Here is a 26,711-nt window from a genome sequence, read left to right as displayed (position 1 = left end):
AAAGGTGACGTAGTTTCTGTGTACTGTTGCACTACTCCCACGCCAACTCCACTCACAACTTGTTGAATTTCAAGTGCATATATGCAGCCCCAGAAACGTCGTAGTGCATACATTTCCGCAACAGTACGTATAGCAGAACTAATGCGTTGATTGATGAGCGGCTAGAGCTATCTTCCATACCGGCATATTGTCACCCTTGGGTCACCAGGGGTAGAAAGCCGCATGCCGCTGCGCTTCCAGCTCAGATTTCAACCCAACGACTGGAGTCCCGACCTACAGGAACTGGGGCACAAAGCGCTTGAGGGTATAACCACTGTTGTCGAACGAACCGTGACACCCATGGGGCACGAAGTAGTCCTCTAGGTCGATGGCCCAGACGATGTGTCTTGGCTGCATAGGCTAGGCAGTGCATCACTTCGTGTGCGTTGTACTTAGCCGGGTGAGCCCCTGTCGAAATATGAAACATTTTCTCCCATCTCTGTCCTGCAGGTCGATCTGACAGACGAGTTCGCAGCGCGACAAGAAGAGACGTCGGCTCTGACTGCCTGGAATTACGCCTACCATGGCTCAGGCGAGAGCGTGCAATCTCTTCAGTCATTGGCCCTCGTACGCACTGTAACTGGAAGTTTTGCGTGGGCCCTTTCTGGCTGCAGTCCAGGTGATCCGAGGTGCTCAGACATCTGATTTGATGGAATCCGAGACATAGGTACCTCTGGGAGATTCATACCATCTGTCATTTTACTGATTGATCAGATCTAGGGAACGAAGCTAGAGCTCCGTGATCCGCGCGGTGCCGTACCGATGATGTAGTTCGACGTCGGGTCAGACGCTAATGCGCCTCGATCACTTGAGACGTCATGGACTGGCCAATACTTCTGTGGACGCGGCGGCGGCCTCACATCGCTGTAGTGTCATGGGATAATCATTGACCGTGCATCAAGCTCTCTGTTTTATTCGTTCCAAGGTCTAACTTACTTCAGCTGAGACTTCTTGTCCTCCACGGCATTTCTCCGCTACATGTTCCTTGACGGCTCGCCCATAGCTAGGTATTGAAATGCACCGATCCATAGCTGTTGTTGGGCATTTCTGGCATCTAAATGACAGGCAATAGCAGCATCACCACTGTTCCACGGAACACCCAAGATGTCTAGTTTCTTAGTTGTTTTGTGGTCAGTATCGAGCACTACTTCCTCTAACATTCCACGGACATCTGATCACAAATTTTTGCGGCAATCGTTTGTCAATGTCCACGACGTCAGCGTACTGCGATCTGTCAGTGGACTGTGATGAACTTTGCAAGCGTGGCCAGGCATGCGGTCGGGCCTTTGGCTTTTGCTGCAACCACAGCATCGGTTCTAGGGCTTCGAATGCAACATCTCTACAAGGCATTTTCGTCGACAGTCCCAGACGGGGAGATGTTGCCGCTCATCGCTTGCAGCGGTATAAAAGCTCTGTAGAGCAAACGACTATCCAGCACCATTCTCCACACATTCAAACCGGCCAGTCTTGTAAGAGCCTCTCAGCCTATCCCCGTTATCGACATGGCTTTCTTCAAACTCACCGCTGCCTTCATCGTCGCCGCTCTGGCCGCGACCCGAGTTGCCGCGGAGACGCATACCGTCAGCTTTACCAACAAGTGAGTGTGTCGCGCTCTTTATCTTCGTACTCGATCTAATGGTACATTAGCTGTGGATATGGCACAGTCAGTCTTCGATATTCCAGCCAGGTGGAAGGAACTAAAGATACATTCACTATAGCCCATCCTGAGAGACGGTTCAGGGAATACGCTTTCTACTGGCGGATCTTACACCGCCAATAATGCTCTGGACGGCCTCATCTCGTAAGTCCTACTTTCTTCGCAGTCCGTCTCACACTGAGTAGCAAATCATTAGGTACTTGCAGACAGGTGGCTGCGGAGATAATGGTGAAAGCTGCACGCTCATTGAAGCCACGCTCTCCAACGGATACAGCAGTGCCGATATTTCCCTTATCTCTCCGTTCGTAGCTTGAGCCTTTTTTCTCTTCCTCTTGGATGAAACTGACGCTCAGATGATCTAGCCATGCTTTCTCCGTGACTAGCGGATTTGGGTGTGTACAAGCGCACGGTTGTATAAATTCCGACTGACTTAAGGTCGCTCTAGATATTACGACGGCTGCGATGGTGCTGGAGCAGACTGTGAGCTTCCAGCATATGCTGCACTCCAAAGTGCTAATGTACCCTGCAGGCACTTATTCTGGCTGTCCGGACGCTTTTACCAGCCCGGACCAGACCTATAAACAAGTTGGTTGCTCTGCTGATAACGTCAGTCCTCACCCTACTTTATTACTTTCCCAAGCTGACAAGGTGAATTTGACCCATTCGATTTGTCGCAGGTTAATCTCGCCATCACGTTCTGCGATTAGGCTCTGGAAGACGAATTAAGGCGACGATGTGGGCTTCAAAACTGTATAATGTAATTCACTATTTCTTAGTATGACAGTCTTCATGTCGTTTGCGCGCAATATACACTCGGTCCTTCCGAGTTGTGCATGATTGTGGCGTCATTGGCGTCTGACTAGAACGACGGATACATTTTTGCAATTTGCAATCGCATCGACAGTTCCTGTTCTATGGCGTGCACTTGGCTCTGCTTTTCTTCAGGTGAGTGCAGTCCAGGAACACGGTCTGTCCATACCACTGATCTCTACCTATCTGTGGATCATCACAAATCTAATGGCACACTGCTGCGCCATCTGACAGCGGTGACAGTTATTGCATTTGAACGCTTGTCGCTGTTTTGCGCCTGCACCTCAGAATGAAGACCGTATACCAAATTCAATATCGCGGGATCTCGGTGAAACAGGTTTGTTGGTACTTGAGACAGAATTTGATCACGTTCGCCGATCTCGCTGTGCCATACTGGGATTGGTCGGCTTATCACAGGTGAACGGTTGTCTCTACGCCGTCAACTCTTCATATCTATGCATCTGCAGTCGGTAATATTCTGATCACTTCGTTACGTTGTTCCTCATCATCGCTGAGCTTACACTGCCTGCTCTCCCCTCATGTTCTCCACCATAGGCTGCCCCTCAAGTTGCCCACCAGGCAGGCCATACGAAACACCCACTGTTGTGACCCCTCCAATCTCCGCAAGAGTGCTGGACAGTGCCGCGTCGCTAGCCTCGCGGTATGTTGCAACATCTCACTAAGTACCAGCGTGTAATCATAACCGCATTTAAGGGTTTCGAATCGCTTCAAAAAAGTGCCGCGGTCCTCACGCAATTGGCGGGGATTGGCTCTGGACTTTCAGCGGCTACCCAAGGGGACCTTGTAGCGTCTGTTCTGCAATCTTGGTTGGGAGGTTGGTTGGGAGGTCCCCAAAAATCTCACTGGCAGGGAAGTAGCACGCTTACAGTCCTGCATGAAGTATAAATAGGCTCCGTACTGGGTTACCAGCCTATAGTGCTGCCTTGTGAGCGTCAACTCTCGTTGTATAAATGCCGTTCTTTATTCAGCTCATCGCGGCCCTGTTCGTCGCTGCTCGTGTTGTCGCTCCTGGAGCAGGCCTAGTTCTCGCGCGCGACGAGTCACACACTATCACTTTCACAAACAAGTCAGTGTGTCCGATCCTTCCTTCCCCTTACTGATCATGTTATATGTTAGATGTGGATACGGCACTGTGCGCGGACACGTTGACTGTGGGGGTAACGAACATGATTGACTGACGTGACCGTCTTCCAGCCCACCCTGCGAGGCCAGGATGGAAGCGTCCTTTCGATGGGAGAGCCGTATACCAGCGGCGGGGCTGTGGGCGGCCTCATCGCGTACGCACTCGTTGCTCGTTGCTTTTCCCATATTGAAATTACCTGCTACTACGCGTCCCAGCTACTTGCAGACGGGTAAATGCAGCTTCTCTGTATGGTCCGCTGATAGGGGTTCATCATGTATTTTCCCTCCTCAGGTGAATGCGGAGAGAACGGCGAGGGATGCACCCTCATTGAAACAAATCTGGCGAACGGATGGAGCAGCACTGACATCTCGCTTATTTCTCCGTCAGTCCCTCTCATACTTTCGTCCATGATTAAGCTGATGCTGGAGATATCAGTCATGCATTCTCGGTGACGAGCGGCTTCGGGTGAATACATTCCCGGTATGACCACTCGAGGTACCTATCACTAACTTCTGCGAGTCTAGATTTTACAATGGCTGCGACGGCATTGGTGCTGACTGTAAGTGCAACTCACCGCCGCTTCGTGCAATGTCTTCGTTTATTGAGTTTTACTTGAAAGGCGCGTACGACGGTTGTCCCGAAGCGTTCTACTCTGCAGACCAGACGTATGTCCAAGTTGGTTGTCCCTCCGACAACGTATGTGGTCCTACGCCGTCTTAACCCATTGAACAATTGATGGCTAAATCCTTCTAACAAAGGTCAACCTTGCCATCACGTTCTGCGACTGATTACGGTGGATGGGGTACTTTATGTAACCATCTGAGAGCGATAACGTTATTGAGGCTCAGCAGGTGCTGAGTAGGATATAGGTTCCCCGGGACGAGTCAAGCCTATGACGAGTACTATACTATTAGAAATGGTGTATCAGTTTAAAAGGAATCCTCCATCTAGATCGTAGTTCTGGTCAAAATCTGACTGCCATATACCACACTATCGTACAGATCGTACTACAACAACTGCAGCAACTCCGAAGCACGCCCCACACGCCGCTCGGTAATCACACCTAGTCAAGGAGGTCGACAATGACAGGCTGAAAGGGCCTCTCGCCGAACTGGATGCGACTCTCACCCGGCGCCGGGCGCGCGCGGGGACCCATAGGCCAATTCGCCGCGTTCACGAAGACCGTGCGCTCCCCGTGCGCTCGACCCTGGCCGTCCGCGTCCCACTCCTGAATGAGTGCGCCATGCGCCTCGTGGATATGTCCGAACACGTGCAAGCGCGGGCGGAGCGTGGTCGCTAGGCGCATAGCGAGAGTCTCGCATCCGACCTGCTCGTGCGTTATCGTTTCGTCGAGGATGCCGAATGGCGGGCCGTGTGTTAGCCTTGCGGTGCAACGGCGGTAAGCAGATGTGTAGTAACGCTCGCGGGAAAGAGGGCATACAGGATGTCCGTCTTCGGGATGGAAGACACGATCTCTGGGAATGTAGTTAGAATCGAAACGTTTTCGATGGGCTGGAGGAAATGCACTTTCTGCTTGCAGACCACGCTCATAGTTGAATGCCCAGTTATAGAAGTCGGGGGACCACTGGTAACGGAAATGAGTTCCGAGAAGGGTTTCCAGGGACAATGGAGGGCGCGTTGCAAACATCCAACTCTACCAGTGGGAGAACAAAACGTTCGTAACTGCCACTTACAGGTGATCCATAGACAGACCAGAGTCTGCCACCTTCCTTGACACGGAATTCGTACTTCTGGTCTTCAAGGTATAGGATATTGGCGCTCGTAGCCAACTCGCCTTGGAGCAACTCCTTGATCATGCTCACGTCCTGTGAACATGTACATGTATTCAGAGTTACATCTCTCGGAACAGAATTTACTGTTAACGCGCAGTCGAACCTCTTTCTCAGGCCAGTGCCATCGTTCCCAGTTCTTCTCGTACCAGTCGTCATTCTGGTCTAAAGGGAGGTCATGGTTGCCTGCTATGATGCTGGTTTTTCAAGGTGTTCGCGTCAGCATACCAAACGTGCTTCTACAAAATGCAGCGCCATGACAATAGAAACATGAACATTTAACTACTCACATCTTATGCGGGTGCGGCAGATCTGCAAGCCATTCTATGGTGCTGCGGAACCCGTTATACGTGCCCGAGTTCGTCAGGTCACCGCTATGCAGAAGCACATCTCCCTCAGGAACTGCAAACTGCCGCGAATGCGTGTCGCTGATGCATACAAAGCGCGTCCATTCGGGTCCTGGAAGGGGTGGTGGCGCAGAGATGTCGTACTCCGTGTGTACGATCACGGTGTGCGAGTGAAGAGCTGGAGCACGAACTGTTCCTGAGAGTGCGTTTGAGCTGAGCTCTGTACTCATAGCCGACGACAGGTTTGATGCGGAGGCTTCACCATTCACGTCCATGAGATCCATTGCACGCAGTTATTTGGGAAAGGTTGTGACTGTGCTAGAGGAAAGATATTGGGAATTTCAGAGCTCCCTCTTTCGAGAGCGGTTGTCAACGTCTCAGAAATATTACAGCTGCTTGCATAAATAGTGCCAGTTCTGCGACAGCTGTAATGACAAATGATAGACATCTCCGGCACCTCAACTGCTAATGTTTGCTTTGGCTGGCTCATCTCCAAGAATATGCCCGGATGCTATAATAGCATTAGTCTGCTTTCAAATCAGGGTGCTTCACCGTAGTACACGATTTCGGAGTTACATAAGCAACTTGATCTCCGAAACGCGTCGACTAGATCTGGTGTAACGCGACGCGTCGGCCTCCGCAAGACAACACCCTCTGCATCACATGAATTTTCCAATAATTATACATTCCACCATCCTCATAATGTCAGAATGACTTCTACATTCATTGGGCCACACTCATTTTGATTCAGTTCACCTGAGGGACTCACACTGTGCCGGCAAATACTCGCGAGATCTCTACCTTATGATCCACACGACTATCAACTGGAAGGTGTCTGCAAGGCATTAGATGGATCTTGTGCAGGAGGTGCAGACCAGGTCGGGACGACATCTTGAAGCACATCGCGAGAAGGTGATGTTGAGCCTGGCAGCTGTGGATGAGGAAGCGAGGCTGTCTGAGTAGGGCAGGTTGAATTTTGTAGTTGAGCATTATGAGAAATGTAGCGAGGAACTGGCGCAAGGGTGGATCATCGACAGGACTGTGGAATGAGAACATCTTGGGGAAGGTGAGCGCGTCTTGACACGACGCGACGACCCACTCTTTCGGTCAGGAACCCTCGGCCGGCATCACAGCCGGATCAACGGCATCTCTTCGGCATCCGCATTCACGAGTGAAATCCTGTACTACGGTTAAGGGGGCGCGTTTGAAAGCAGACCTATATCAGTCCGTCCCTCCAACCTCTCATAGGACTGATTTTGTAGTCTGGCTTTGGGAGACTATAATAGCATGTACTTTATGGCCTATTTCACGACGGTGGTCTGACCACTGGCAATAAATTTCTATCTACGACACATTGACAAGAACGACAAATTTACTGCAGCAGAATGTGACGCCATCGCTGTGTTGAAAATCAACAAGGGGAAAGGCTCATGGACGAAGCATACGAACGGAAAGCATTTGGCCCGATCATAGCATGATCATGAGTCGTTGCAAACGCACAGGGTATAAGTACAGTAAAGCGTCCGTGTATACTATGTTAAATAAGGTTTACACTCCGACAGCAGTCCCGGTGGCTCGGTGGCCGGGCGAGACACCTACAACAACACGAGGAAGGGTAGGTAGGATTCATCATGAGGCTAACCTGCAGCCTGACATCGAGCGCCGCCCGTAGTGCAAGTTTCACGCGATGCTGCACTGCACTGTAGGTAGCCCCAATCTAGGCAGATGGTTGGAATAGACTCCGGCGGCCGGGGGCCCGGAAGATGCGACTTCCTCCCGCTGTGCCAACATCCACACCTGAACCAGTTCCGCCATCTGCTCGTCGCACCTGGAGCCCAAACGACCATTCACAAGGGAGTATTTCACGATGAAGGTGGAAGACACTCACAACGTACTGTCTTCCGAGTCCAGAAGCAGTTGCTTCTTGCACTGCTCCTCTCTTTTTTTCATGGACAGAACCTGGTTGATGTAGAGCTGCAGATCCCGATCGGTGAGCATGTACTCATATCGCAGCAACTCATCCTTCATGCTCGTAAACAGCATAATCGCCCCACTCCCTTTGTTATACAAGATCTTCCAATTGGACAGAGAGATCGGATCGTGCTGCATCGGTAGAGAGCTCAGGTTCGCTGAAGGCGGGGGCTCGATGCCAGTGGTGTCAAGAGGTATTACCCAGCTCTTCTCGTCGTCGATCCAGCGCCATCCGCAACCAAAAAGCCTATTTCTTTGATCCTCTGAAATTGGGAGCTTGTAGTGCATCCTCCAGCCGCGCTTCCTGTACTTGGCAATACCCTGTGCACGCCAGCGCGAGGCGCCTGCCTGAGTGGAGCTGATGAGCGAGTGACGCTCCTCAAGAGTTGCACGCGGGAAGAGACAGTATGCCTTTTCAAAGCTTATCGCGTTCATTACACATGCTGCGTGCCTTTTAGATAAGAGGCAGCGCTACGGGAGACGATGTACTTACTGGAGTGGAAGCCAAGTATGACCTCTATCGGGTTGTGGAGCGCTACAATCAGCTGCACCTTGAGCTCCTGGCGACCCGCGATGCGCTTAGTGAAATCGAAGATACAGCAGACACCCGGCAGGCCATATACGTTAGACGCTCTGAGACCTAGATCGTCGATACTTTGTTCGAACGTTGGCTGCTGTCGCCGGGTGGGTGCAAACTTGTATCCAGATTTGATCAGCCATTCCCCCACCTCGCGGCGGTGGCACATATGGGTGTAGAGATCAAGGTCGGAGGAAGGGTAGAAGGATCTATCGAAGAACTGTAGCGCCATCGATCCAGAGATGATGGTGCCCGTACGCGCTTGCAGAGAGCGGAACGCGCATGGGTCCGGGAAGAAGCGCATGAGATGTCTATTGATATTAAATGCGTAGTGCATGTAGGAACTGATTGCGGCGCGAGCTTGGCGGCAGGTTAGCGCCACTCGTAGAAGAGATATCGGATTGCAGCAGGAGAAGATAACATCGCACACGAGATCGATGTGCAGAACATTGTTCGTAAACATTGGCTATATAACGGAGGTAATGTTCTGTCAACAAACTTTGTGTTGCAGTCAAGAACAGCCTAGAGGCTAACCTCCACAACGTTCTCCGCCTCTTCAACAGTTCCCGTCGGAGCCATTGATAGGATTGTTCGTCTCGTTATAGCGGTATCTCAAATGACAGATGGTCTTTGAATATGATAAGCAGATGAAGTACCAAGACAGCTGAGCGCTGTATGCCTTCACACCTAGCTTGTGAAGCACAGAGAGCGATGGCGTGACAGCATTATCTGTGACCTCCGTTCAAATTGAACGCGTCTGTCACACATCACAGCAGAAGAAGCGCCGAAACGCTCAAGCTTCACCGTGACAGCTTGCAAAAGCTTGACGCATATATCCTGATCTACGAACGTTGAAGCTTTGAAGCAGAGTGTCTACCATCTGCCTTCGGGATACTGACGATACCTGATTTAATGAAGTTGAACAGCAACTAGCCTTGTTGCATATCCCACTACTACCCTTGGGTTCCTCGAGCCTGTTAGTCATACTTGTTTCCTCGGTTTGCTTGCTCGAGTCTTTCCTTCAATAAACTCAGATTCAGGGTGACAACGACAAGGGTTGATAACCATGTGGCCAAGGTATTACTTCGATTCTCGTGCCGTTCTGGTACAACTCTTAGTAGGCCGTGTCGCCCTTGCGAAGTGGTATCAGCATGTGGAGTACTTTCTTTGATCATCTGCACTCGGCTGTTATGTCTCAGTGGAAGCTTGCGAACTTGTGTCTGAATGGCCTATGCTGCGCTTCTCCTGCAAACTATACTTCTCCGCTGTACAGATCTGAGCGATGCGTCTGTTGGTCTTGCATGAAATGGTCTACGGTGCATCTTGTTGCTCTCCTGCACGGTCATATCAGGCGACCGGTCACGCCCACCTACTCTTCAGTCTCTTGTGCACCTACCTCCTGTTGTTTCGCTCTCTCGAGTAGGGAGATAACATCTCATCCCCGATCGTTCACATTCTCGATCATGTTCCTGTCATCCATTCCCCCAAAACGGAGTTGAATATATGCATCCGCATTTCACTCCATTTTCTCGGGATAGATGTTCCTCCGGTCGTATTCTCCCAAGATTTTTGACTTGTTTTCACCCTGGGACCGAGGCACGTGCTGATTCGAGATGCTGTGTGAGAGAAGATAGCAGGGAGATACCGATGAAATTATCCTGCGATTCTTGCGGTCGTGCTGAAACCATTCCGACAGAATGAATCGGAGTATCACCCGATATTCTGGCCAAGATAGTAGCTCTCAGTTCTCCTGTCGTGGCCATGCCGATCGCTTGGTCCCTCTCTTCTGAAAGCATGTGGGGACTCGACAATGTGTGTGAGTGCAGCATCTGTTTCCTGATCATAGACGCTCACTCCGTACATATATGTGTCGCTTCGTCGCACGGGACAGCCCCCTAAGCTCGACCACTCCTTGCCTTCGCCCTCTATCAGTCCCTTCTACAGGTGCGAGAGATGACCGTCATCAGTGCCTCCATTGTGAAGCACACGACTGCTTCCTCTCCTCGGCCACATGTTCTCTACTGCGTCAAGGTTACCACGGACGACGGCCAAAAGTTCGAAGTCGCGAAACGTTACTCTGAAGTATGTCACAATGATACCTTCCCTTGTTTTTCGTGCACACCTGACACTCGATATCAGTTCGTCGACGTTCACAGTGCGCTGGCCGACTCCGAGGTGCTTCCACCCAAGAGGATTATGGTCACATCCTTCATTCCCTCTGCATGGGTGGACGACAAACTCATAGCGGAGCGCAAGGAAGGCCTAAACTCGTATTTAACTACTATACTGGGCTTGCCAGAGTACCGTGAACACGCGGCACTCGTTCGACTCCTGACCCCCGTTTCCTCGGCCCCTGCTAAGTTTGACCCAGAGGATGCGCTGCCGTCCACGCTTTCCAGGAAGACAGCGTTGGAACTGCAGGGAAAATTGTCTGCTGCGGCTACGACCCCGATTGCTGCTGCTTATTACCCCGACTGGGCCTCCGCTACCAATCCTCCTCAGGGTGTGGACTTTTCGAAATTCGACGTCCTGTTGTTCGGTACGATTATCACAGAGTTACTAACAAGACTAACGTCTTCAATGACATCGTTGACGATGCAGCATTTGCAACACCAAACTCTTCGTCTACCATCAGTTATGACTCCGGAAGTACCAGTACTTTAGAGACTTTGGTCAGCAGCGCTCATAATAGCGGGTACGGCACCAAAGTCGTCCTTTCTATTGGTATGATTTTTGTTCACCTCGCGGCTGGTTCAGTGGCTAATCTATCTCGATCCGGACGCAGGTGGTTGGGGCGGAAGTTATTATTTTTCACAGGCTGTCGGCACTTCTGCGAACATGACGACATTCGTGAATGCGTGTGTAAGTGCGGTAAATACGTACGATCTAGATGGTGAGTTTACGCGCATGGCAATTGTATAATTTTCTTAACGTCTTCCAGGAATTGACATCGATTGGGTGAGACCATAGTATCATTCATTTGCCCCCCGCGTATTAATGTCTGCATGGAAGGAATACCCAGGTGAATCTGGCGCTGGAAACCCGTACTCCTCTGATGATTCTGCGAACTTCCTCGCATTCCTGACCTCGTTGCGTTCGGCACTCGGCTGGTCCAAGATCATCTCAGCGGCCGTGACGGACCTCCCGTGGCAAGGGTCGAACGGCAGTCCCCTGACAAACGTCGCCGCATATGCCGCGCAACTCACCTACGCAAACATCATGTTTGTCTTCGTCCTATCTCTGTTTCCTGCATTCTGACCAAACACACCAAAGGAACTACGATGTCTGGGGCGCCTCTTCCACTCCCGGCCCCAATGCACCTTTGGGCAATCTTTGTGGCACCGCGCAGCTGCCGCAATACAGCGCTGAGGCTGCGCTCTCGCAATGGACGACCGCGGGCTTTCCCGCCTCTCAGCTCGTGCTCGGCCTCCCACTCTATGGCTACGTCTCCGAAAGCACAGCGACGACGCTCGCTGAGATTGCGCTGCCCCCACCAGGCTTCCGCCTCGCGGAGTACCGCCAGCGCGTGCTGGGCCTCCCGATGCGCAACCCGCTCTCGAATGGCGGGCTCGTATGCGAGCTGCCGCAGAGGGCAGCTAATAAGCCCAGTGGGAAGCCAAACCCGCTTAATGGCGCGCACCCGCATGCGAGGTCGAAGGTTGTCACTGAGAATGCGAATCTGAGTTCATATTGGGGCCAGCAGATCGCATTTAACCAGATTGTTGCCTTAGGTGCGCTGACGGAAACGTCGTGGAAGACGTTCCAGGAAGCGGGCGGGTATACAGAGGGTAATAAGCATTGCTTCCAATGTGGGGCTTCTTATCTGACTGTCTCCGGGTCTTGTAGGTTGGGATAATTGCAGCGACACACCGGTACGCTACTTTGCTTTCTCTTGCATCCCCTCTGGGATCAATGAGCCGCTGATACTTTGTCATTTAGTACCTCTTCGATGTGTCTCAGGCAACGGTGGTGACGTACGACGATACTTACTCGCTGGGCGACAAGGCAACTTTCGCGAAGCAGAATGGTATGGCAGGATGCTTCACTTGGTCTCTGGACCAGGTAGGTGCTACTGACTCTTCGTGACTCCGTGCCTCACTCGTTGTGGTTGCAGGATTACAACTATGTGCTCCAGGACGTCATCCGCTCCAGTCTGGGGCTTTCATGAAAAATTTCTTATATTCTCACAGCGATTCTGAAGAGGGTTTGATTCATGAACGTAACGACTATTTACGATGACTCCTGACGGCTATCCCGAGCATAATTATTGATGTAGCTTTCGACCCTCACAATGAAATGTCGCACTGTTCAAAACTCATATCTCCAGATTCTATCCATCGAACAACTCCCTAAATCACGCATTGCATTGAAAGACAGCACTAATGATACATCCAGAGCGTAAATCCGAAAAGCAGGCTGATCACGTCAGATCATGTCCATCCTGTCGCAGAACCACGCCCTCCTCCGTGTCCCCTCTCTTTCTCGATTACAAACATCGCGTCCCGCAACGTGATTGCCCGCCGCAGGTCCTCCCTCTGCGGCATTTGTTGTTGGCTTGGTCTCGTAGGAACATACGGCCGTGCCCATCCTCCAGCGGTGGCGGTGGAACCCGCCGCAGGAGCTGCTGCTGATGCGGGTGTATTCGCGCCGCCAGAACTGCCTGCGCTCGCTGTCGCAGTAGGTTTGGGCTTGGCCGGCACAGATGCATTGGCATTAGCGGCGGTCATCCACGCATACTTACCCGTTCCCAGTCCCGCAGCTTGGCTCGCGACCGCATTCGACATCTTCTTGCGCACATCCTCCGACATGTTGCGGGCGGTGACCCCAGGACCTTCCTTCTTTTTCTTCTTCTTCGGCGCACCCTCATCGTCGAATCCACCGTCCACACCCATGCCAGCGCCCGCCTGCGCGGCAAGGGCTGCATGCTGCGCTGCTGCCGCCTCCGCCCGCTCCTTCCGCTCACGCCGTACGCGCACTTCCTCGTCGCGCTCGACCTTCTCTATTGCGGCCAACTGCTTGCCCACGTCGCTGCGGATAACAATGCTCCACATCGGGCTGCCGTCGGCGTAGTGTGACGCGGGGCGGTCGAACTGCGTGTCGGTGCGGTGCTCGGAGGCGGCAACCATTGCAACGATGAGGTCCTGCAGTCGCGCGCGAAGCGCGAGCGCCATGTAGTTGACAGAGTCCTCCGGCACCTTGGTTACTTTGTGTTGTGTGCCTACTGCGCGCATCGTCGTGCCGAGGTATTGAGTGTTAAAATTTGGCGCTGCGGGCTGCGTGCGCGTGCGGTCTTCGTACGGCCGGTAGGACTGTTGGAACTGGTCATATGTTCGGTGGAGGGTCTCTTCCTCGGCCTAGGACGCGTGAGCCATTCTTTCGAAGCGAAGTTCAGCATGAACTTACCCTGAGATCTACCCCCGCGCTGCCAAGCGCATCGTTCAGTGTCGCAATGTCAGCCGTGTCCATTGCATTGGACTGCGCGGCTTGGCGTGAGGTGGGCGCTACTGCCTGGGATTGTATCTGTTGTGCTGTCTGCGGGGGTGCATATTGCTGGTAGTGGCTATACGAGGCCTGCGGATAATGCTGGTACGTCTGGTAATGTGGATAAGTGGATCTATACTGCTGGTGAGTGGATGCAGGAATCATAAGGGGCACCGCATGCGTACGTTGCTTGCTGCGACTGTTGTTGCAATGCGGGATCAATTGGAATTTCTGCTCAGAGTTGTTCATGAGCAGGACATAACAATTGTCATAACAACATACGGGTAGGGCCCCATTGGGCAGCTGAGAAAGTCGTCATTGGTGTCGATGGATCCTGTTCTGTCTTCATGTTGCAGAAACACCAATTCGGTGGATAGAATTAAAGGCGGAAGCACAGGTCGTGTTGTTCGAGCAGTTCGGCGAGAACAAAATGTTGTGTCACAATGGAGCAGTCAAAACGGCGAGACAAAATGTGAGATGAGAGCAGAGAGAGGACATAAGAAATGCAGCTTTAGAGCCGCTGGCGCAAGGCGAGGTGATCGGGGTATGGTGTGGCCCCGGAGACCCTGAGTTCCTTCCCTGGCGCTGAGCCTGTGCCTGCAGATTATTGGGCATGCCTCTCTCAGCCTCCCCTGACTGACACCTGAGATGGTGGGTACAAAATACTACTATTCCGCGTTCCTAACACTGAGAAGTTTCGTGTTTCGTAGGTCGTTTGTCAATATTTCCTGCGTGGCCAGTGCAAATTCGGCGATCAATGCAGGAACGAACATCCGAAAGAGGGACAGAGGCAGAGTGGCTTCGGGAGTGCGTCTTTTGTTCTATAATCTCGCCTCTAGATCTACTCAATCAGCCGCGTTCAAAGACCAGTCTTGGTCTCAGACTTCATCTGCACCGTCAGGCCTCATCAAGTTCGCTCTCTTTCTCCACTGACAAGATATCCCGGTCTCACGTTATGGATAGCGTTGATATCCTCACCAGGGATCTCACAGCTGATAAACCTGACTGGCCATTGTCTTCGTTTGGGCCCGCCAAGCACCAAGTGAATTTACTTTCTGCCCTCGACGAGTCTCCCGAGGAGCTGCACTTAAAGTGGTTGCAGGCGTCGGCGGCTAATAACGGACAAGAATATGTGCGTTTCACATGTCGCCACTTCGTCCTTGTCTGACCCGCCGTCGTAGTTGAACTATGAGGCGCAGAAGATCACAGCAGCCGAGCAATTGTACACTAACGCGCGAAATAACGTCCATGAAGCACATCGGCAGGCTTTGCGCAACGAAGCAGAGTCGCAGAAACCCAGCAGCTCGCCATTCGGCGTGACTAGCTCAACGAATTCAGCGTTTGGGGCACCCGCGACCACGTCCTTGTTCGGGAAACCTTCAGGGTTCGGTGCATTTGCAGGGACGGGCGCATCGGCATTCGGCACGCCTGCGCAGCCTAGCTCCGCGTTTGGTCAGCCCGCGCAGGGACCCGTCAAGTCTGCGTTCAGTCAACCTGCGCAAGGTCCAGCGTTCGGACAGTCTTCGTTTGGCCAGCCTACGAAGAGTCCATCCACATCAGCTTTTGGACAACCGGCGCAGGGTCCGGTGACATCCGCATTTGGTCAACCCGCACAGGGCCCAGCGACATCTGTGTTCGGTCAACCTGCGCAAGGGCCAGTGGCGTCTGTGTTTGGCCAGCCCACAGCCTTTAGACAGTCAGCACAAGGGACATCAACATTTGGCCAACCCGCGAAGGGGCCGGTAACGTCTGCTTTTGGGCAGGGGTCGATGACGTCTGCGTTCGGACAGCCAGCACAAGGTTCGACGACTTCAGCTTTCGGCCAGCCTGCCTTTGGGCAATCTTCCTTTGGGCAGTCGTCGATCATTAAGCCAGCATCTGGAGCGTTTGGCTCTAACGCAACAGGCGGTGGCTTTTCCGCGTTTGCTAATTCACCATCATCACTGAGTGGCGCGGCCAGTGCATCGGGGAGTGGAGGGGGAGGGGCGTTCTCCGCATTCGCCGGCCAGCCATCCGCATTCGGGCTCGCTGCGGGCAATTCTACAGGCGGTTCTGCATTTGGCGGCACCGGCGCCACACCTACATCCGCCAACACGACATCTACGTTTGGTACACCTGCGTTCGGCGCATCGTCTGCTTTCGGGGTGCTCGCGCAGAACATGCCAACGTCCACGTTCGGCTCTTCCTCGAACGCGCCGGCTCCGACTTCAGCATTCGGTAACCCGGTGCCAGCAGCGACGTCCGCGTTCGGCAATGTTTCGCAGCAGCCCGTGCAATCTGCGTTCGGCACATCACAGAACCAGCCCGTGCAATCTCCATTCGGTGCACATCAGAACCAGCCTGTACAATCCGCGTTCGGCGCACCGCAGAACCAGACGCAGCCTGTACAATCTGCCTTTAGTGCCTCACAGAACCCGCCACAAGCAGCGCAATCTGCGTTCGGGACGCAGCAGAACCAAGCGCAACCGGTACAGTCGGCATTCGGCATGTCACAAAGCCAGACGCTGCCGGTATCCGCGTTCGCGTCCTCCGGTGCGCCCGTCGTCTCCGCGTTCAATACCGCACCTGCACCGCCCGCCCTGCCACCTGCCGCTGCGCCGCGCACGCAGCCAGGAAAGCCGGACTTCGCTGCGGCACGGCTGCGCGTGCGCTGGATGCCCGGGACGAGCAAGTACGACGATATGTTGCCCGCCGACTACATCAAGCTGGTGCCCGCCAGTGCGCTGGAGGCGTTTAAGAGTGAACACTTCGAGTTTGGGAAGATACCGGAGTGGATCCCGCCGAAGGAGATGCGATAGGCTCGGTGTTCGTTTCATTTGAATGTATGGCTTTATGTGATACCCTGATGTGCTCTAGCTGTCGAATATGCTTGTCGCTGTTGCTTGCCATACCATTACTAGTCTTCCTCGGTTACCCTTGGTACATTCGAGCACGCGCCTTATGATGTCGCCATTCCCTCGATTTCATAAGTACTACAGCTAAGACTTTGGAACTACGATAGTAGTGTCTGGTGTAACGTGCCGCTACTAGAGACTTCTCCGATGGGTTAACAGCCTCCGCGAGCTTGCGGCCCGTGAGTGAGCCGGGGGCATGTACAGAGGCCAATCTCTGCCTGTAGACGCCACTCCGGCAGAAAAACCTGAACAGGAATCGGATTTTTTTTTACCACGTATCTGATATTATTCACTCTGTCTAGAGCTGGTATTCACTTGACACGTCCCACGGACACATGTATATGGTCGGCGGAGTCGATCGAACGACAGCACTTGCCTATTTCGACGAGTACTACATATAGCTCCACTGCAGGAAGTTAGCGCCCGGTGTGACTTAAAGTCTTGGACGAACCTCGACAATTGCAAGAACCTCGAATAAATGGACGGTGTAATCCAAGAAGACACGATCTGCTCTTCCCAAACTCAACTGTCTCCCAATCACTAGCTACCTGGACCTTTTTCTGCGCACCCTTAAATTCTTCGTCTGCCTGGCAAGCTTTCTCTCCTTTCCTCAGCTGCACGCTCGCACTCGGGGGATGCAGAAATGGAGGGGTTGCTTATACACAATCATCGCATCTCACAATTTGTCACCATGATCGTTCAGCCCTAAATGTAGAACAACGGCCATGACAGCACGCTGAAAGTTCTGTATATTGGGCGCCTACTCTATGACCATGTTATGTGGACCCACACAGATCAACAGCTATGTTTGCTTTTGTTCTTGCCTGTAGGTTCTCACCACGCATTTAATCTGTCTAACAACGCGCCCTTGCTTCTTGATGCAACTGATACGACCATTGTTGTTCTCTGCCGTTGAAAAGCGTACCATGGCTGCTGTTGTTTGCTCCACCATTCCTTCTCTTGACATCGACTGCACTTGTCGATCTGCACAATGCTCAGAAACTCAGTCTCTGGTGACCTTCCTGCACCTGCATCTAGCCCAATCGCGAAGAAGGCTTCTACCACTGGGCGAATCCGAGACAAACTCCAGACTTTCGTTCGATCTCGTTCTTGCTCGAAGACCGATGTTATCACTTCTCAGAATCTCCCCCAAGTGACAGTGTCACCGCCAACCACCGGCAGCAATGATATTTCATGCCAGATATCTTCGGAACAGCTGCCGAAACAGTCGCTGTCCGCCATTCGATCCTTGCCTGGCACGACACTGACGCCCGAGCCGTCGAGCACGTCGGATGGCGGTGCCGATTTATCTGCACGTTCGTCTACAAGCTGCAGTAAATCCGCTAAGGGCGTAACGAGCAGTAATCGCTCGACCACCATGATCCCTGACCTCGGCGCGCCGATGCGGATCCCCCGCGTCTTCGGTGGAACTCCTGTTTCGAATGTTGGTGATGGTTGGATGAAGTACGTGCACTTTAGTGGAGGCGTATACTATTACCACGCCACGTACCGACTCTTGACGCCGGACGATATGGAGGACCCGGGGTGCCGGCGTGCGGTACTGCGGTCTCGCAACGAGATCCTCAACACCCTGATTGAGGATGGCATTTTACACTGCGTCCCCAGCAATTCCGAGCTGCTTATTAGCGATGCAGAGTGCGGGGAAGAGCTTTCTTCCTTCCTATGCCAGGGTCAGTGCAAGTTGATTGAGTTTCCTGAACGAGGCCCAGGTACGAGTTATTCACTCTCATCTCATAGGTTTAAACCTGATGGCACGGATAGATGTGATCATCCAAGAGAAAACACCTGCGTACTGGTTCTACGTTGAGCAGTATCCAATGCACCTGGGTCACGTTCCACCGATGGCGGAGGCAGACTTCCTCATTGCTCTCACTTATGGAGCCTATGGTATGCATCCTTACTTTCTCATTAACTCCTTGCTCATAATCTGTTTTGTATCACTGCCAGAGGGCATTATGGAAAACAAAAATATAATGTTTCCTTACACCGATGCGCAAATTGAACAATTGATGACGCTCTATCGACGTTTAAAGCGTGAGTGTCAAACTACTTTCCGTCCGAGAATTGATCGGATGCATTGTTCACAGGTGCTTCAATGAGTAACCGTGCAGTTGTACCTGCATTCATCTGGCATATCGCACGAATACTGTACAACGTTGAGTCCTTCAAGCTGCGCGGAAAAACTGAGAACAAGCCGGGCTTCAATCTACAGCGGAAGCCGAACATCGTGCGATCAACGTGGCAGCTCAAGGCTGCGGACGCCGTGCTGATGGTACTTCTGTTTGGCACGCATCGAACCTATCTCCGACGCTTGTGCGAAGCTAGGGTGGAAGATTCTGCATATTTGCTCGACTTCAGGGAGTCATTGAAGCAATTTTTGGAGGAGTGGTCAGGTAAGTACGATTGTTGCAATCATATTCTATCCTTCTTCACGCAGACTTTGGCAATTCCGTAGACTCCAACCTTCTCGTGAGTTAACAAAGGTTTCCAGTCTAGTATCGTTGATTGTTGATGCCTCATCTAACGTGAAGGCTACCGTGTTTGTAGGGTGAGTGCTATCTTTCTGCTGATAACTCTATCTTAGTTGATCTTATACTCCAGAGCAAACGTTGGCTTCCAGCAGATCTCGGTCAGTCTGGAATGCGTGGCTGTCGACTGCATTTCTGAGTGCTTTACGTCCCCAGGGCATCGACGGCGTGCAGAAGACTGCATCGTTGGCTTCTGCCATTTTTTCAGTTCTCAGTGTGCTCATCGGAGTACACCATGTCTGGAGACATCGCGGAAAAGTGAACACGGACATCATCGATGCTGTGCGTCTCTATTGTTATTTATGTGCGCACGAATCCCGTCTCATGCTTCACGGTTTGCAGGTGAAGTACGTCAACTATGCCCGTGACGCGGAAACGCCGAGCAACAAGATAGATGACCTCGCCTTCACTGCGGCCTTCCTGGCTACTCCAATCGCCGCGCTCCTCTGGTCGGTGCTTTGCTTTACCATCGCAGTTGGAGCATACTCCATCCAGAACACTGACACCACGGCAATGCTGCTCCTTGCCACAGTCCTGGGCATCGTGGGATTCGTAGGCTTAGTTACGTTGCTGTTCTTCTGGCACGTCTGGAAGAGTCCAGAGTCGGAAAGGCCACCGACTCCCCGTAACGTACCCATCCAGGCAGGCGGCATGCCTCAGTGGAGAACGGTGTTACTGGAATACCTCAAATGTTGGAGACGGAACAGTAGGAACTGCAGCAAGGATTGACAGGCAGACAAGTGGAATTTTATGGCTCGGATACGGACGTATGTAGGCGATGATATTAATGACGACAGTATGAATTCCGGCCTGGACGGATAATGCACCTTCTGCTCTTCTCGAGTACCTGATCTTGCCGGTAATTCTGTGATGAGAGATTAATATGATTCATATTCGTGGGCATGAAACTCTCCGATTTATCGTAAAATGATCGTAAAGATCTGTAGTCATTCCAATACACAGGTTGCCATGATTCGGACAGCGTTAAGCGCTCAGCACGCACGGCCCGCACGGTGGCGCAGCTGGTGGTGAGACATTATTTCCGACACTTGTTCAATATTTCTGTGCTGTCCACCACTATTCATGCCGACCTTCTAGTTGACGTCGCTCTCTACCGTAATGAGCCCACCATCCTCGACGCTTCAGTGGATTCTTCTCGCGCTCCCGACCACCATCATCGTCGCCTACCTCCTCACCGCCTTCCCAATCACGTCCGCGCCGCTCATCATATACCCGTCGCTTAACTCTCTTCCGGACACATCTCCCAGCTGGAAAATCTACCCTGAAGACTGCTACAATGGCGGCGCGTACGCTCGCCTACCTCATGGCAAAGTAGGTGTCGTGCTCCTTATTCATCATGCCTTGCTCATATCGCACTTACATGTGTACATCGTGCGTAACAGGTCCGCTACTGGCTCATTGGCCCTGAAGACGGTGAACGTGTCGTTCTCATCCATGGGCTCTCAGTCCCTGCGTTCATCTGGAAGGACGTCGCGCCCCATCTCGCGGAGAATGGCTTCCGAGTGCTGCTCTACGATCTATACGGGCGTGGCTATACGGATGCGCCAGAGACTACATACGACACAAACTTGTACACCACCCAGCTCGCGATGCTCATGCAGTACGTCGGCTGGAACAACGCCCATGTTGCAGGCGTCTCCATGGGCGGTGGCATCGCCACCGCGTTCAGCGCGCAATTTCCGCACCTCGTGTCCTCCAAACTCGCGCTCATAGCATCCACAGGCCTCGCGCAGGTGAGCCGTCTTGCTTACACCGGACCCCATCTAATGTACCTAGCCTGGAGATCTTTCGCGTACATCCAAGTTTCTCTCGTCGCCTCTGATGCAGCAGTTCGCCTCTACTTTTCCGTTCCGGTGGTACCTGCAGTACCTTGCGCGATGCCGGAAGGATGATGCACCTGCCGATGCGTTAATCCGGCTCCAGTCGGCGTATCTCCCTGGTTTTAATCCTGCTGTTGCCTCGTCCCTACGCGATGGGCCGGTCCTCGGACTCGCGCCTGCGTTCGCACAACTGGGCCGCAGGACGGGTGCACATGTACTCCTGATGTGGGGTACGGCTGACAGAGTGGTTCCGTTCGTGAACGCCGCACGCGTCAAGAAGCTCATTCCGCATGCTGAGCTCGTGACGATCGAGGGAGCGGGTCATTCGCTCACCATGAGCCACCCACAGGAGGTCGGGCGTACGCTTGTGCGCTTTTTCCGACAGGACTAGACATGGACACCACTTTGTTGTTTTCACTAGTCGAGTGTTGTGTGTACTCTTTCGTTTCATTTCGCTGGTTTGTTTGTGCTCTTCTTTCGCTTCGGTTCGCTGTCCATCACACACTAATCCCCTGGTCCCTCCTACCGGATTCATCGGACGTAGTTTTCATGCACCGCATCTTTAGTCATACTGTACACTGTCATGCGTAAAAGTAGAAGCAAGTAATTATAGACAACGAGCATTGCGGTTCATGCCGCATTCGATAGGTCGAGGGCCCTGTTGGATTGGTTCGTAATTTAGTGCCAACTTCGAGTCTAAAAACAATCATAAGGTGACATTCGGCCTTGAAGGTTGGTAGATGCTAGCATTGCTGCCGGGCGCCGACGAGTCAATAGGCTACGAGGAGACAATCTATTCCATCTACCTTTGCTATGTGGATAGACGCCACGACAGATGCCAACGACTTCCAGGCGCTTGACTCAACGGTTGCGGTATATAATATTATTAAGTAGGAGAGCACAACATACCTATAAATCTAAATGCCCCCTACTAAGACCATGTGAATATTCATCCACGTATGCGCGTTAACCAGCCTCTAGTAGATAAACAGAAGGAGTCGTTCTCTCTATAGACCATCCACGCAGATGTCGAGGCTCGCAATAGAAATTCCACTAAGCAACCGTCAAAATATTAGGAAAGAGTCGGGTGAAATACCAAAGAAAGAGACGCGTGCTTCTGATGTTCATCAAAAAGTTAAATCAGTGAGCGATTGAAGTCGCAGGCGCAGGCGTTTGTGTAGTATGGGATGAAGAAGCTAAAAAGCTACCGCAGGCGTGATGGTATTTCACATGTCGAGTGTGAAGCGGTAGAGAACACCGCGAACCTGCAAGCAACCGACAGCTTAATCACCGTCAATTCAACACCTGAAGAAAACAAATTACCAAGGGTATCACAAACGCTGAATGGGGACAGTCCGTTAGCTCACGTTGCGACCCGTTATCACGCGGCAGCACGCCATATTGCGTCGCCAACTTCCCGCGGCATCTCCATCACCCAGGCCAGGCAACTGACCGCAATGTAATGCAATGAGGACATAGATTCAGCTAGTGTGTCTCGCAGCAAGATTTGGGACTGTTTCTTCTCCTCACGTGGAACAAAGACACGGACGGTAGTCTACGTAAACGAATAGTCAATTTAACACTGTTTCAAGTTCACGATGATTGGGCATGCTCACCAGCCACCTCAAGATATTCGCTTTTGCGTCCAACTTCAAAATGAAATACTTAAGCCGCGGGGACAACTCGACAAGCTCCCGCCACAGAAGTGCATGCGGATCTGCGGGAATGGCGAGACAGAGCACCGTAGGCCGACACACCTCAGAAAGCCAAGTACCCACTCAACACCCACTTCGGGTCGCATGAAGGTGATCCCTGTGAGGTCCAGAGCCATATGACGAACGGCCAGGAGTTTTGCGAACTGAGCACAGCGCTTGTGGATGGCCAGGAAACCTGGGCCACAGAGCACCGCCAGTGCACGAGGTTGGGGAATACATCCACGAAGATGGTCGAAGGGACGTTGACGAACAGAAGTTCAAGATGTCGACATGCCAGCCATTGCGGTCCTGCATAGCGTCCTCCCAACGGCGTGTCATTATCGATGGTGCCATGAGATATCGTCAGGTCCTCTGTGTTTTGCAGAGGTAGCGGAGAGAGACGATAACGATTAAAAAAATGGCTGAAAAGTGACACTTTACGCGGTTTGCTACGGAACCTAGAGAGCATCCCATGCACGTTGTCCTCAATCTCTTCTAGCACTATGTCATCAATCCTTTCAAGTGCAGCGACCGCATCCCTGGCGGTTCTTTCCATATGAGCCTCCCTGCATTATGGACGGTGATCGATCTAAGACTTTGAGCATTCTCGAGAAGGTCGCGAGGAGGTGCACATAAGTAAGGTTTACCAGAGTGACTGAGAGACATTTCAAAAACTGCAAGTGAACCAACGAGCAGGTAAGCATGGATGTCCAGAAAGCAGTAAGTTGCCGGTAGGTTTTCAGAGTAACCGAGGAGAGTGCTTGTGGCATTGCGATGGCGTGGAAGTGGCGGCTGGTCTCGGATAGAGACAGGGCATCGTATGGCTTGAGAAGTGAGATGATGAGGAGCAAGACATCGTCGTTGATGGTGGGCAGACTCATGTTCTAGCAATATCGTGAGGTCAACGCAGAGTCACAACGTGAAATTAGATTTGAGTTAGATGTAGTCAAATGTGACCGGTCGCGACATGTCACGGTAACTCTCATTATGGTCCAAAAATTGAATATGATACTCTTTGGCGGCATAGGCCAATATTAATAATATTAATTCTCCATGATCCCTTCTCTCAAGAGCCCAAGTGCAATGCGTACTCCTGCCCCCCTCGCCAGCACCGTGAATCGCTCCGCAAGAGGGTGGGATCCACCCGGTTTTGGGAAGGTAAATGGTCCCCTGGTGTGTATTCGGAGCACACGCGGCTGTCCCCCATAGCCTTGTGGAGTTTCCAGACGTATCGTGAGTGCGCGCACGCGTCAAGAAGGCTGCACGTGACCGTGACTGGGGGACACGTGCCCGTTCGCTTACTCTACAAGTTGGTATTACTGCATACAAACATTAACAACACTCGTACAATGTCCTGAAAAGAGGCTGTCAATACAAACCGACAGAAACCCTTCAAATCTAATGCCACCCGGAACGCGCCGGAAAATCCACAGAGGGTTGGTCCAGTTGTCACTCGAAACACTCTTCCCAATCACCCTCACCACCGCTACGGGAATATGCCTGGCTCTCTACAAAATCACTAAGGGTGCACAGCCCGTCCCCCGATCCACAGAATTCAAGCGGCTGCAGCGCCTGGTTGACCAGTATGCGCACGTACTGCCTGCTCACCGCGCGCCCGGAGCACTCCAAGCGCTCCACGACCATTCGCGCAGAGAACGGGACCAACCTAGAGGCGCGCCACCTGCGTTTCGGGTCAGGATGTTTTGGGCGCAGAGGCATTTTCGGCCGGAAGAGCCCAAGCGCGGTGTAGATAGCGACCATCTCGTTGTCGTGCGAGAAGTCGGCGTAGAGGTTGCGGTGAAGCGGGAACGTCTCGGGCGAAGAATCGAGCGTGCGATTTGTCTGCGTGTGGTCGCGCACAGGGTTACCCGTCAGCCGCGCGAGGAGTTCGTTCACGTAGCCTACGCCCTGCACGCGCCCGAGCTTCCCGCCATACCTGGGCTCCCTCGATCAGCAATGGCGCATGGTAGAAAGATGCATTGGAGTACGCACCCTGTGCCGTAGTACTTGTCAAGGTCCCCGCTGTACTCGTATCCGGAGAACGCGTCCTCCATATCCTCGAAGACTGCACAGAAGGCGCTGGGCGACTGCGTCGCAACCGTCTCGAACGGGCAGAGGCTCATGAGACTGGAGGTATCCTCGTCATCGAGCTTCGCATACGGCGCACCGGCGTTCAGCCGCCTAGTGATCGGCGGCGCGTACTTCTTCAGCCATTTGGCCTTCTTCTCCTCGTCGGGCTCTGCTTTCAGACACATATTGTCCGCGAGGGTGTCGTTCGCCTGCAGACGTCGTGAGCTGGGTCATCTGCTACTACATCAGGACGTACATCTTCAGGGAGGATGACAGACAGCACCGGCGTGTATTTGTGGGAACTGGCCGCGGCGAAGCCTATCAGATGCCGTCAGGTTCAGTTTCTGGTCCGTCCGCAAGTCGAGAACACGTACCTGCCGTCCAGTTCGTCGCAGACATCACGACACGTTCTTCGCTCGACGCCCGCACAAAGGGCATATTGTCCTCGCTGACAAGGTGTGCATATCGCTGGAATGTATCTCCGCCGGCTTCGAAGGATCTGTATACAGAATGGTGAGCACGCGTACTACACAGAAGCTCGCGGTGCATACTGGTAAGCGCCAAAGGGGACGAGGTCATCTTCGCCGAGATTGTACGTGAAGTTGTGCAGGAACAGTAGCTGAGGGTCCGTATAGTTGCGCACGGCTAGCAGCTTCTTCAGAGCGCCTCGTATATGTTTTGATGATCCCGCGGTGGGGTAGCGTGCGCCGTGTCTTTGAAGCTAATCATGAAATCGTGAATGCCAGTCGCACGCTTCATGAGCGGGAACCTTCATACGATGTTGACCTGTATGAACAATAATACGTCAGACCGATCAGATTGGTAGCCAAGATGCTCTCCGATCTCGTGCGATGACGTGACCGACCAGAAGTCTGAACTTGAACCAAAGGCAGAGTTGGAACACTGCAGGTATAGTCACCTTTGAGCCCGATGTACCTGACATGCTCATCGTGATCCAGCGGATTGCACAGACTATTCAGGTGCAACTGGCCAGCCCAATGAACTTTCCGAAGATGAGAGATCGGTAGGCCTTGGTTGAGGCGGAGACAGACTGATGATGACACCGAGACTCCAATGCCTCAGATACGAAGAGAGAACACCCCCCCTCTCTTTCCGAGTGCACAAAAAGACATCTGATCTCACCTGCGTGACCTCACAATTCGACGGCGGAGAGCGATACGGTTCCACGGGATAGTATGGCGAATACTGCGCCCAATTCTGGCTCTGCCGAAAGTAAGACCCCGTATTATCCAATTCTTCGAAAACGGTTCTTGGCACTGCAGCAAACCATGTCGTATACCAAAAGCACACGAAGACGGAGAACGATAGCAGCACGAGGCCCTCGAATCTCCTTCGAGAAGTTAAGATAATGTAGTTCGTAGTCTGATTTTTACCCAGGCCGTCCTGTGTGGTGTGTGCGATAATCGGGAGCTGGAGATCATGCTGACTGGGCTGCTTGGACATGGTTGAAAGTAAGAGACAGAACGGCAATGGAAGGGCGGGAGAGGGGTCGAGTTGGTCAATGTCACAGCGCGCGTCAGATGGCGCAGGCACGTTCCTCGACAATCCCAAATATTGAATATTGAACTCTATCGTGACTCATCTATGTTGTCCTCGCACGAGCCCACGTCAATCCCCGCGGGATTCTCTGCAAGGCTCATCTGATTTTCAAGTGGGAAAGGAAAGTTCGGCAGCCGTTTAGAAAGCGTTGCGGACGCATATATGCGCTCAATTGCCGTAAATATTGAGCTGAAGCTGCAGGAGCGCGCAACAAACCGCGAAGGCTGGTATGTATGAGTCGAGAGGAATTCCAGACACGGTGCACGCACGAACACGAGGCAAATGTG

At 52.5% G+C, this 26,711-nt stretch overlaps 11 protein-coding genes across 11 annotated transcripts; 6 read left to right on the top strand and 5 right to left on the bottom strand.

Moving 5' to 3' along the window:
* Nucleotides 1-1,541: 1,541 nt before the first annotated feature.
* SCP_0214310 (hypothetical protein) lies at nt 1,542-2,403 on the top strand (the record flags this gene model as incomplete). Its single annotated transcript, XM_027755333.1, has 8 exons — nt 1,542-1,636; nt 1,687-1,702; nt 1,758-1,840; nt 1,893-1,997; nt 2,059-2,088; nt 2,142-2,176; nt 2,226-2,302; nt 2,374-2,403. 8 exons carry the CDS (start codon nt 1,542-1,544, stop codon nt 2,401-2,403), a joined length of 471 nt encoding a protein of 156 aa, XP_027611134.1.
* A 392-nt stretch (nt 2,404-2,795) lies between these two features.
* SCP_0214300 (hypothetical protein) lies at nt 2,796-4,438 on the top strand (the record flags this gene model as incomplete). Its single annotated transcript, XM_027755332.1, has 14 exons — nt 2,796-2,843; nt 2,924-2,976; nt 3,062-3,167; nt 3,221-3,341; nt 3,417-3,452; nt 3,545-3,593; nt 3,644-3,659; nt 3,722-3,804; nt 3,866-3,879; nt 3,942-4,032; nt 4,086-4,115; nt 4,175-4,209; nt 4,270-4,346; nt 4,409-4,438. 14 exons carry the CDS (start codon nt 2,796-2,798, stop codon nt 4,436-4,438), a joined length of 789 nt encoding a protein of 262 aa, XP_027611133.1.
* Nucleotides 4,439-4,713: 275 nt separating this feature from the next.
* Nucleotides 4,714-6,071, bottom strand: SCP_0214290 (Metallo-dependent phosphatase; the record flags this gene model as incomplete). The annotated part of the gene is made up of 6 exons (XM_027755331.1): nt 4,714-5,032; nt 5,092-5,125; nt 5,178-5,235; nt 5,345-5,476; nt 5,547-5,637; nt 5,731-6,071. 6 exons carry the CDS (start codon nt 6,069-6,071, stop codon nt 4,714-4,716), a joined length of 975 nt encoding a protein of 324 aa, XP_027611132.1.
* Nucleotides 6,072-7,467: 1,396 nt separating this feature from the next.
* SCP_0214280 (hypothetical protein) lies at nt 7,468-8,914 on the bottom strand (the record flags this gene model as incomplete). The annotated part of the gene is made up of 4 exons (XM_027755330.1): nt 7,468-7,615; nt 7,676-8,201; nt 8,252-8,801; nt 8,870-8,914. 4 exons carry the CDS (start codon nt 8,912-8,914, stop codon nt 7,468-7,470), a joined length of 1,269 nt encoding a protein of 422 aa, XP_027611131.1.
* A 1,374-nt stretch (nt 8,915-10,288) lies between these two features.
* Nucleotides 10,289-12,503, top strand: SCP_0214270 (glycoside hydrolase family 18 protein; the record flags this gene model as incomplete). The annotated part of the gene is made up of 10 exons (XM_027755329.1): nt 10,289-10,417; nt 10,475-10,874; nt 10,937-11,059; nt 11,121-11,228; nt 11,277-11,293; nt 11,348-11,556; nt 11,609-12,123; nt 12,182-12,207; nt 12,275-12,397; nt 12,450-12,503. 10 exons carry the CDS (start codon nt 10,289-10,291, stop codon nt 12,501-12,503), a joined length of 1,704 nt encoding a protein of 567 aa, XP_027611130.1.
* Nucleotides 12,504-12,765: 262 nt separating this feature from the next.
* SCP_0214260 (Transcription initiation factor TFIID subunit 4) lies at nt 12,766-14,165 on the bottom strand (the record flags this gene model as incomplete). The annotated part of the gene is made up of 4 exons (XM_027755328.1): nt 12,766-13,689; nt 13,739-13,949; nt 14,002-14,047; nt 14,099-14,165. The coding sequence occupies 4 exons, from the start codon at nt 14,163-14,165 to the stop codon at nt 12,766-12,768; spliced, it is 1,248 nt and encodes a 415-aa protein (XP_027611129.1).
* Nucleotides 14,166-14,464: 299 nt separating this feature from the next.
* Nucleotides 14,465-16,614, top strand: SCP_0214250 (Nucleoporin AMO1; the record flags this gene model as incomplete). The annotated part of the gene is made up of 5 exons (XM_027755327.1): nt 14,465-14,467; nt 14,527-14,623; nt 14,682-14,727; nt 14,780-14,948; nt 14,998-16,614. The coding sequence occupies 5 exons, from the start codon at nt 14,465-14,467 to the stop codon at nt 16,612-16,614; spliced, it is 1,932 nt and encodes a 643-aa protein (XP_027611128.1).
* Nucleotides 16,615-17,701: 1,087 nt separating this feature from the next.
* Nucleotides 17,702-19,988, top strand: SCP_0214240 (predicted protein; the record flags this gene model as incomplete). Its single annotated transcript, XM_027755326.1, has 9 exons — nt 17,702-18,440; nt 18,493-18,618; nt 18,679-18,765; nt 18,819-19,124; nt 19,187-19,200; nt 19,263-19,279; nt 19,333-19,360; nt 19,416-19,541; nt 19,602-19,988. 9 exons carry the CDS (start codon nt 17,702-17,704, stop codon nt 19,986-19,988), a joined length of 1,830 nt encoding a protein of 609 aa, XP_027611127.1.
* Nucleotides 19,989-20,378: 390 nt separating this feature from the next.
* SCP_0214230 (hypothetical protein) lies at nt 20,379-21,491 on the top strand (the record flags this gene model as incomplete). The annotated part of the gene is made up of 3 exons (XM_027755325.1): nt 20,379-20,591; nt 20,663-21,013; nt 21,057-21,491. 3 exons carry the CDS (start codon nt 20,379-20,381, stop codon nt 21,489-21,491), a joined length of 999 nt encoding a protein of 332 aa, XP_027611126.1.
* A 990-nt stretch (nt 21,492-22,481) lies between these two features.
* SCP_0214220 (hypothetical protein) lies at nt 22,482-23,350 on the bottom strand (the record flags this gene model as incomplete). The annotated part of the gene is made up of 3 exons (XM_027755324.1): nt 22,482-22,655; nt 22,717-22,817; nt 22,879-23,350. The coding sequence occupies 3 exons, from the start codon at nt 23,348-23,350 to the stop codon at nt 22,482-22,484; spliced, it is 747 nt and encodes a 248-aa protein (XP_027611125.1).
* An 893-nt stretch (nt 23,351-24,243) lies between these two features.
* Nucleotides 24,244-26,328, bottom strand: SCP_0214210 (3-phytase B; the record flags this gene model as incomplete). Its single annotated transcript, XM_027755323.1, has 7 exons — nt 24,244-24,730; nt 24,787-25,073; nt 25,121-25,182; nt 25,239-25,363; nt 25,416-25,585; nt 25,642-25,650; nt 26,008-26,328. 7 exons carry the CDS (start codon nt 26,326-26,328, stop codon nt 24,244-24,246), a joined length of 1,461 nt encoding a protein of 486 aa, XP_027611124.1.
* Nucleotides 26,329-26,711: the final 383 nt, after the last annotated feature.

This window comes from Sparassis crispa, assembly GCF_003851025.1.
Source record: "Sparassis crispa DNA, contig_000001F, whole genome shotgun sequence".
NCBI classification, from domain to species: Eukaryota; Fungi; Basidiomycota; class Agaricomycetes; order Polyporales; family Sparassidaceae; genus Sparassis; species Sparassis crispa.
Note: the sequence above shows the minus strand (reverse complement) of the source record. Positions and strands in the feature narration are given on the sequence as shown.